Source organism: Myotis davidii, unplaced genomic scaffold, assembly GCF_000327345.1.
Source record: "Myotis davidii unplaced genomic scaffold, ASM32734v1 scaffold944, whole genome shotgun sequence".
Taxonomy (NCBI): Eukaryota; Metazoa; Chordata; class Mammalia; order Chiroptera; family Vespertilionidae; genus Myotis; species Myotis davidii.
Genome location: NW_006296283.1, coordinates 156315 through 166648, shown reverse-complemented (window position 1 = coordinate 166648; position 10334 = coordinate 156315). Strand labels below are relative to the sequence as shown.

At 47.3% G+C, this 10334-nt stretch overlaps 1 protein-coding gene across 6 annotated transcripts in view; it reads left to right on the top strand.

Moving 5' to 3' along the window:
• Positions 1-6760, top strand: part of ERC1 (ELKS/RAB6-interacting/CAST family member 1) — a 496604-nt gene extending 489844 nt beyond the window's left edge. For all 6 annotated transcript variants that reach the window (XM_015568838.1, XM_006771286.2, XM_015568837.1 and 3 more), the window contains one exon: positions 1253-6760. In XM_015568838.1, the coding sequence (XP_015424324.1) occupies positions 1253-1390 (138 nt within the window). In that variant the 3' untranslated portion in view covers positions 1391-6760. The remainder of the gene's footprint in view (positions 1-1252) is intronic.
• Positions 6761-10334: the final 3574 nt, after the last annotated feature.

Genomic DNA, 10334 nt, shown 5'->3' with positions numbered 1-10334 from the left:
ATGGCCTATAATTCTCTTTCATTGTATTGTCTTTATCTGGTTTTGGGATTAGGGTGATGTTGGCTTCATAGAATGAGCTGGGGAGTGTTCCTTCCTCTTGGATCTTTTGACATAGTCTGAGGAGGATAGGTTTTAGGTCTTCCTTGAATGTTTGGTAAAACTCCCCTGTGAAGCCATCTGGCCCCGGGTTTTTGTTTGCTGGAAGCTTTTTGATAACTGCTTCAATTTCCTCCATAGTTATTGGCCTGTTGAGATTTTTAGATTCTTCCTGATTAAGTTTTGGAAGGTTGTATTTTTCTAGGAATATGTCCATTTCCTCCAGGTTGTCTAGTTTGTTGGAGTAGAGTTGTTTATAGTATTTTTTTTAAACAATCATTTGTATTTCTGTGGGGTCTGTTGTTATTTCACCTCTATCATTTCTGATTTTGTTTATTTGGGTCCTTTCTCTTTGCTTCTTGGTGAGCCTGGCTAGAGGTTCATCAATCTTGTTTATCCTTTCAAAGAACCAGCTGTTGGTTTCATAAAGTGTGATAATTTGATATGCTTATACATCATGAAAGGATTTCCACAATCGAGTTAACACATTCATCATCTCACATAGTTACTTTTTTTGTCTTTATAAGAATACTTCGGTTATACTCTCTTAGCAAATTTCAATTATTTAGTACAATGTAATCAACTATTGTCACCATGTTTAATCTTAGATCCTCAGACCGTATTCATCTTATATCTGAAAGTCTATACCAGGGGTGGGCAAACTTTTTGACTCGAGGGCCACAATGGGTTCTTAAACTGGACCAGAGGGCCGGAACAAAAGCATGGATGGAGTGTTTGTGTGAACTAATATAAATTCAAAGTAAACATCATTACATAAAAGGGTACGGTCTTTTTTTTTTTTTTTAGTTTTATTCATTTCAAACGGGCCGGATCCAGCCCGCGGGCCATAGTTTGCCCACAGCTGGTCTATACCCTTTTAACAACCTTGTTGCCCCCATTCCCCACCCCCCTGGCAACTACCATTTTTACTCTCTGATTTTATGAGTTCAACTCTTTTTTCCAGATTTCACATATAAGTGATACCATGCAGTCTTTGTCTTTCTCTATCTGGCTTATTTCACTTAGCGTAATGCCTTCCAGGTTCCTCCATGTAGTTGCAAATATCATTTCTTTATTGATAAACAATAATTCTTAACTCAGTGCAAATAGGATTGTTTTCTTTTAATCTGAAGTCCATCTTTTCTTTCCCTCTCAGCTTCAGAGTGAATTAGAAAAAGGTGAGCGGGACACTGCAGAACTGCAGGAGTTTGCCAACACCATTCTCCAGCAGATCGCAGACCACTGCCCCGACATCCTGGAGCAAGTGGTCAACGCATTGGAAGAATCATCCTGACCCTGCTTCATGGGGAGTGGCCAGCCAGCAGCCCAGTGCAGTGAACCCAGGAGCCAAGAAAAGCGAACTATGAGGACAGGCACCCAGATACTTCTTGGCGCCCTGCAAACACTACGAACTCCATCCTACCCTGGTTAGTTCTTCAAGTGCGATTCCAGCTCCACTTCTACATCTGTCACCTTACTCTGCTGGCCTCAATTGGATGTTGTCTCTATACTTATTTTTTTATGTCCAAGGTGGGTAAGTGGCCAAGTCTCCATGAAGAACCACGATCTGGTCATCAATAGTGGAGAACTCTGGAAGCTGGTGGCTCTGCCCTCACAGAGGGTCATGCAGTAAGGAGCCTCTTTCTTCTGTCCTTGACATGGGAACTAAACCTGGAATCTACTTGGAGTTCAGCATACTGAGAGAATGCTTCCCCATGGACAAGAGAGCTGAGTGTCCTAAAATCACAACAGGTGCTTTCTCCTAAAAGGATTTTTTAAAAATCTCAAAAAGATATTATTAGAAAAAGAGGAGGGTTAAAGAGGGACAAACAGAAAACTGACTCTTCTTACACTGTCTCTTGTTTACTTTCATCTGCAGTGTTTTATGCGGGGGAGCCACAAGCAGGCCTCCTCATGGCTCAGTGTACACGAACACCCGGCCCTGTCTCGCATATGCGTGCTCTTGTCCTCGACCAGTTAACGACAGGGTGGTGCAAGCAGTTCTCCCCCTAGTCCTCTTGTGTAAGACCTTTGGCCTTTTGCTTAGTCAGATCATATATCTCTGATGGAAAGAGAAGAGGGGTTTGACGTGAGGCGCTGTCATCACCAGCTCTGCTTCTGGAGATGGCCATTGCCAGGGTCAGGCTGTTTCTCCTGAACATCTCCTTCATCAGGCCCCTGAGCCCCAGAAGAATGCTTCTGCCTTCCCCACCATGCTCCAAGCCCAGTGGTCACTGAACTCTCTGACCCACCTTCCACCCTTGTAGCTTAACTCTTGATTTGCACTCCTAGAACCTTAGCTTCATGCATTGCCTGAAACCTCCTTTGACACAAATGAATGTTCTCATCCCACACACATTCCTTCCTCCATTCTTTCATTCAAAGAATATTTATGAAATGCCTACTGTTAGGCAGTCATCCTTGTGGGAAAAATGGAGGAGAGGTATAAAGGATTCTATGAGACATACCAGCTTGAGTCAAAGCAGCAAAAGGCATACTCTTCCTCTCCCCCATCTTAATAGAAGGTATCTTTTCCAGAAAATCTTTCCTAAGTCAGCATTTCTCACTTCTCACTATAATAGAATTGATGGATTTGGGGGCTGGGGCTGAGTCACTTAGTTGCCATTTGGTGATTCAGGACTTTTGCTTGTTGTTACCCTGAACAAGCATACTGTTCGGGGGCCTGTGAGAGTAGGTGGTGTTTTCTCAGTACATCTCCGTGCACCTCGTGGAGCTTGGCCAGCTCCATGTCACAAATGAGAAAATTGACCCCAAAGTTGCAAATCCACCTGAAGATACTGGCATTTTGAAAAGCATTTTCCCCATGCATAGACAATGACAGTCATAAACAAAATCAGGCACCAAGAATAGACCACTTAACCAAAATCTAGGCCTTTGACCACCTCTGTGACCAGACACCCACCAGACACTCACATCTTCTGATAAGAGTTGCTGGGCTAAATGGCTTTGTCCTGCATTTTCTCCTTTGCCCTTTCCCAATTTCTCACCCAAAGAATCTGATGCTGCCTGTAAAGTCATCACGGCCATCAGTGCAGTATCTTCCCCACCAGCAAGCCTTGACTGTCTCATTAACTTATATGGTCGAATCTCCAGCTGCCCTGACTCCTGCTGTAAAACAGTCCCACCTGTGAGACGCTGTAGAGTGTTCCTTATCAAAGGTTTAAATGGACTCTGCTCATAAACTTCTTACTGAGATGCTTCCTGATAGCCAGGCTGGCCGGAGCGGCGGCACAGGGGTTAGATATAAAGTGGTAGTCATTTGTGGTCAATTACCTCAGTTTCATTTATTTATTGCACTGCCCATAAATCATGTAGATAGCCCCTAGTATTTTAGGGGGGAGTATTAGAATCTCACTTTAAATGCCATAAGGAAAGAACTGAGGTAAGATGACAGCCTTCGCAGGACTACAGCAGAACAGGAAGCAGAAGAGGCCATGCCCAGGGAAGTGGCCTGGCCTGGCGCTGGCTGGCTGTGGCCTAGCTGATCTGGCAAGAGAAGGCATCAGCCAGGTCTCTCTCTGGGTCCCACTGATTTGGGCTTTACCACCAAATGCGATACCTGCCACTCTTGCCTGCGTGTTTCATGACTTTCACTGCACCTTCGTCCTTCCTCTTTTCATTTCACCCCTTCCTGTTGCTCTCCCTCTAAAACCTTACGGAAGTCCTCTAGACAAGTGCTTCTGAGAAGAAAAATTTCTGGGGCAGACAGCATCTGTCTGGTCTCTATGAACCAAAGCAGGGAGTCTCATTCATTCTTCCTAGTATCTCAATGGTTCTGAGGACTTTTTGGTCCTAGATGAATTAGGCTCTGGCTAAAGTTCATTGGTGAACATGACGTGCATTTACATTATAGGTGCAGAGTCTATATAGTTTCTATCTAGTGTTTAGAGTATCTTACTGAGTTTAAATCATTCATCGAGCCAGCATTTACTAAATGCACAATTCCCATCACACAAGGACTATCATTTTGTGACCTTTTTATGATATTCAAGGTTTCACAAGGTCACTGAGCTACTACCAAATATTAGTATGTAGCCTTGAAAACTCACTGAAGGTTGCCTATAATGTTCACCAAACTCATCCATTCCATTGGCAAGCCTAGTTGCCCCTTAACACCTAAATATTTGTACCCCCAAATTAAGATCATCACAAAGGGGATAAGAAGAAGAGTAGGTGGGACCCAACCTGGAGTGCATGACTAAAGAAAGAAAATGTGACTTTTCATCTTTTCATATCCCTCTATCCCAGGTACTCATTGAGTCCTTGATGAAGTATTGAATTGAGATTTTACAAGGACTTTGGATACCATTTGAAATAGAAAATACTTTAAGTGGGCTTTAACATATTAAGAAATATGCATGGGAATCCTGAAATCCATCTCCATTCTAACCTTTGACCTTGTATGTTACAATCTAAAGAAGATCTAAGTTCCTTTCTCTCTTTCTTACCCTTGGGCTTTAAAAATACTAATAAGGCATACTGGACCCAAGGCCATCTTCAGTGTCACTAGTGGCAGTGTGACCTGGCACTTTTGTGAATGGAAGTCTGTTTGGTTTTCCATGAGGAGCTCATTGGCTCACTCACTCCTCGGAGTGAGGAGAAAAGGAAGAGGAAGCCATCACAGAGTTTTAGTCTACTGCTAAACCAACCCCTCCCTTGTTGATGGTCAGGATTGGCATTTGGATTTGCTGCTAGAGAGTCCTGCTGATACCAGAGCGCTCCTTCCCTTCTGTTTGACCCCATTAAGCATAGGCCCGCTGGCTACCCTCAGGGTCTTTAAGGAAAGAGCAAATGGAGGAGTATGTCACCACATAGAATGTGACCCTCACATGACATCTGCTAAGTTTCCATGGGCCTGTATCAGCAATATCCGTAACTCTCATGTCTGCCTCCCCAGCCTCACCTCCCCATCTGCAAACGTTCAGAACTGTGGAAAGGAGATGAGAAGGGAGTAGATGCAGGCAGCACGCTGCCCTTTGCAATGCCTGCAAGGCCACGCATCCACCCATCACTGCCAGTCCCTGGGCTCTCAGGAGAGTGACTTCAACCATTTAAAGAAATGTTTTAAAGGAATCTGCCATTTCCTCCATGTGAACTAAGGGAATACTTGGGCAAGAAAAAAAACATACAAGGAAATCCTTCTGAACAAAATGGCTGTCTTTACTCTTTTTAAGCAAAAACTGTTTCCAAACTTTTTAGTGTCAAACTGTAACCAAGTGTCTCCTGATTTCCCCCAATGTGTTTAGTGAGTACTGTGACCCCAATGTAGGTATTGCTCCTCTGACTCTGGGAGGAGAGGTGGTTTTAGGACCGGTTTTGTGGGGAGCAGGTTTTTGTCACATCCCACCTCCTCCTTTGTTTCTCTGCTTGTCAATATTGTCTGTGTGGTTCAGAGAATTTGGGCAGTTACATTGTGTCCATTGTTGAGATTATTAAGATATTAAAAAGTAGTTGTAGAACTGAAAAATTAAAGAGCTGTGTTTTTAAAAAATGCAAATCAATATCATGTAAAAGGAATTCAAGCTATGGGGCAGCCAGACTCCGCCCTTCCTCCTAAGCTGCCTTAGGTGGCAGCTGGGCTGGCCGCTTGGGAAGTTCAAGGACCACACTCCAAGCAGGTGACTGCGTGGCTGAACGACAACTGCTGAGGGAAACGAATGGGAATCTGGGTCTCAGAGCTCCAGTCGTGCCAGCGCTTTCCTACACATCCTCAGGTCCTCTGGGTAGTTTGTGACCCCATAACCACCCTCACCCCCACGTCGGTCCCAGCTCAGTGTGCCTAACACTATGTGGCAGCCTGGGCTTGACTCTGAAGCCCCACACCTGGTAGCAGCCCTGTACAGGCCACAGAACCTCTCTCCTGCCCACTTGGTGCTATATCATCCAGTGACCATCCAATATGGACCAAGCACTGGCCAGCCCAGAGCCTGCAGTCCGGTGAATGCGTTATACTCAGATCTCAGTTCCTTCTGGCTTCAGTCCTAGATTCTTTCCCTTTAAGATTTTTAGTCCCAGATCTCCTGGGACCAGGCCACCTCTTGTGGCCCTCCCCCGCCCCCTCTGAGATGCCATTGTCAGGGAAGGAAGTGAAGCCTGCTGAAGCCAGGGAATCCAGCCCTGGGCCAGAGCAAGCCCTCTGAGCCCAGCCGTTTCACACCACACCAGTATTGCATCACCCTCTAAGGCAGCCAGGCCCACCCGAGGGCAGCACGCCGCCCTCTGGCCTGATGGCTGCGCAGGACCAGCCCTGAGCTTGCCCTCACAGCAGGGTGTCCAGGATGGGGACTGGGGTCTCCCTGGGACATGCACCCTCTGCTCCAGAAGAGAAGTGCTGCACTTTAGGGAGGAGGAGGGGCGCTGGGCACTGTTTCCTTGTAGCTTGAGTTCCTTTTGGTGACAGTAGCAGCCGCAATGGTGGTGTCTGTGATGCAAATGCACCTGCTGCCTTCAAGTGTGTGTGTGTGTGTGTGTGTGTGTGTGTGCGTGTGTGGTGGCCAGTCGCATTACTGACAGGATAACGACACTACAGAGAAATTGTGTTATAGTCAACTTTGCCTTGATAATTATTGTAAACACTTTGGTTTTTTTCTTTTATATTCACAAACTAAATCCATCGGGAACTTATAAAGTTATTTAAAAATTACGTGCTGTGTCTTTCTTTGAGTCTCATCCAGTCTGATACTTCAAGTGAGCTGTGGCTGCAGATGGGAGAAGAGCAGGGGGAGGCCAGCAGCCCCCAAGGGGTCAGTCCTGCTGGTACGTAGCCGAGAACCAGGGTGCCCATCCCTGAGGGGGACGAGGAGTTGGCAGCACGCGCCGCCCTGGCAGGCCTGGCTGGGCGGTCTCAGAGAGAAGAGCAAGCCTCCTTTAGGTTCCCACTTACACTCGATTGGCAGCCCCCTTAATTGCCTTTTACAGTCAATTTCCACTTCCCTATTCCTTCCTTACCCCCTAGGCCCTGAGCCAGGTTCCCGGTTTCTGATCTAACTGTTCCAGAGCATAGAGTAGACCCACTGCTGAGGGCCAGCACAGCGGCTCCTGCTTAGATGGCAGACAGTGAGGAGGATCCCAGCCTGAGTGTTTTCTTCACAATTGGGTGTGTTCTGATGTATTAACTCTGGGATGTGTGAGCTGCCAGTCAGCAGAAGCGCAGATACCAACAGTGATGGAGCCACGAAAACCTGTGCTTCAAGAATGTCCAACCTTGTTATTTGTCTTGGGCCTGATGCTCAATAAGAAATTATTCTGGGATATTTCTTTTATGAGAATCTGTTAGATTCATTTCTGTGTCAACCGCAGAAGAGAACCAGCCTGCTTGCTGCATTTCCTTCCCTCCCTGGTACATTCTGTTGCCCACTGTGCGTTGGCGCTTAGCTAGAGCGTCAGAGTCCCTGGTAGGTGGTCCCAGTGCACCTGGCTCTGCCCCACCTCACCCTCTATGCAGCCTATGGCTGCTCCCCAGCCCGCCAGGTGGAGGGGCGTGGAGACCGTGCCATTCCATTCACAGGACTGGAAGCCTGGGGCTGCTCACCATCTCAGCAGGAGGCAGGTCTCTGAGACCTTTACCAGCAGAACGTGTTACACAGTACAAAATCACCACATGCAGGCGTGTCCACAGATTACCCTGGTTAGCTGTTTCTAGGGTTTTCCATTCATCTTTTCCACTGTTTGTTTACACTCTCTGTGGTCTACCAGCACTTGGTTTCAACAAATGGATGCAGAGACTATGCAGTTTAAGGAAATATGAGAGGAGAACTTGCAATTGAGAATTCCATTCATTAACTTTTTTTTTCTGAATTGGGAAAAGACTGCTATTACAGTGGGGCCTTGACTTAAGAGTTTAATTCGTTCTGTGATGGAGCTCATAACTCAAATTACTCGTATGTCAAATCAATAGTGAACGAGTGAAACACGTGATGCTGGGCTGATGTTGTGGCGTTCACTGTGACGTTTGCTGCGCCAACTAGCAGTAGGGTATCTGAAGCTGGCTCGTAACCCGAATTTTAGTTCGCAACTCAAAGCAAAAAATCGGCCGAGAGACGGCTTGTATCTTGAAAAACTCGTTAGTCGGGACACTTGTAAGTCAAGGCCCCACTGTATTTGATTTGGGGGATGGAATATCTCAAGCTTGCTCAAAATTGATTAAGAACTAGTTAGAACTTGGGGTGGGGAGCGTTCCGAGGAAGCCGCTTGAGCCCCATCAGCTTTCCCAGATGTCCTAGGAAGAGCCCTGGCCTCACACCCAGGAGCCCTGGACCTCTCAGCCTCTAACCTTTCCCTCTGTAGAATGCTGCTGCTTTCATCGAGGTCACAAGCCATGATGAGGATAATAAATAGTTACGTTTTTCTTTTTGAAAGTTCTTTTAAGAGTGTAAAGCATACAATTGCTTTCTTCACATCTGCAATGTGCTTTAAAATTATCCAGTATGTGTACTGAGGAGGGGGCAAGGAGAGGAAACAGGAAAAGATGGACAATGAGACCACATGGCTGATGCTAGTCAGTGGCTACATGTGTTCATATACTATTAGTGACCCAGTGCATGGATGCGTGCACATTGAAAGGAAATTAATTAGAAGGTGGCCGGCAGGGCGGGATTGGGCGAAACAGTCCAGATACGCCCTGGAGCCAGTCTCCTACAGTCCCTCCCAGGCCAGCTGCTGGAAGGGCTTCTGCAGAGTGAGCATCTCCGGCAGGTCCCTCGGCCTGGCCTGCAGGATCGGGCCAAAACCAGCAGTCCGATGTCCCCCAAGGGGTCCTGGAGTGCAAGAAAGCACTCTGCAAAGTTGCTGTCGTACAGGGTGTGTAACACAAATGCAAGTGTGCAATAAACCAGATTCAGGGCCAACAGTGCCCCAGCAACAACATAACCCATGGCCAAAGGTGGAATCGTGCAGCCCCACGAGGAATCAGGCTCCCTCCTCTCTGGTTTCAGGGTGTGTCACCTGAGAACTGCCGCTGCCAAGTCACCGCAGCTTGTCAGCTCCTGCATTGAGAGCCTGCCCCGTGGTGATCAATGCACATCATAGTGACTGGTCGGACGGTCAGACACTTAGCATATTAGCCTTTTATATATATAGATTCTCTATGTCTGTGTATGTTTAAAATTTTCCAAAGTTATATATTCGCATCCTTCCATTGTACTTGCTCAGTGATCACAGATGGACCTTCCCCCACCCCCAACCCTGGATCCACATTCACAAAATGCCACCATAGCCCTCAGTCCAGTATTCATGCCCCTGTGTTATAGGGACCAGGCATGCAGGTAACAACAGCATGTGCCAGGTTCAGTTCTCAACACTTCACATATTTTATCTCATCTCCATGGCAATCGGAGGAGGTAGGTACTCTTATCCCCATCTTAGGGGCGAGGCACAGTGTGGCTGAACACCTTTCCCAAGGTCACACAGCTGCTAGCAAGTGGTAGGGCTAGAATGTAAACCCCACTCTGTCTCCAGAGCTTGTGCTCTCCAGCCCACCACTGTGGCCACGTGTCTCAGGGAGCTCTCAGGCCAGTGTGGGTGGGAGCACAGAAGAGCAGGCAATGTTTGTCATAGACCTTCAAGTTTGACCTTGAAAAATGAATTAAATTTTGCCAGCAGAGGAGTTCAAGGATGAGGGGGCGGAAAAGAGAGCCTGCATAAAGACAGGGAGCTAGGAAAGGACGTGGGGTGTGTGGGTAGCAAGCAGTCCAGTGTCAATTGGTCAAATACTGTTTGGCTTAGGAGCACAGAGATGACATGGGGGCCGCCATGTTACTTCAAAGGAGGTTGGATGGGCCCCTATCGTGAGGGCTCTGTAATGCCCTGGACAGGATGGTAGCTTGGGAGAGCATTCCCCACGCTGCCAGTGACCTAACCACAAGGCTAATCAAAACAGCACCGGGCATGTCAACTCCGGGAGTCTCCGGCCTTGCTGACCCTGAGAGCTGTCAGAGATGGTGAAGGAAAGGCCTTGGCCTGGAGCTGCCCAGGAAGCTGCCCAACGTTACACAGCGAGGAAGTGAGGGACCTGGGCTTCACCCAGCGGCTCTGTTTCCACTCCTTTCTCTCCAGTTCCTTCCACTGCTTGCAGTACCATCAAAGACTCACAGCTGAGTAGGAAGCAGATTGTGGTCTGGGACACAGGAGGCTGCTACCTTCGACAGTTTGAGGCACCAAGGCCAGGTGGTGGTTGGGGGTTTCAGAGGAAAGACGGGAATCCTGGGCCTCTTGTTCAG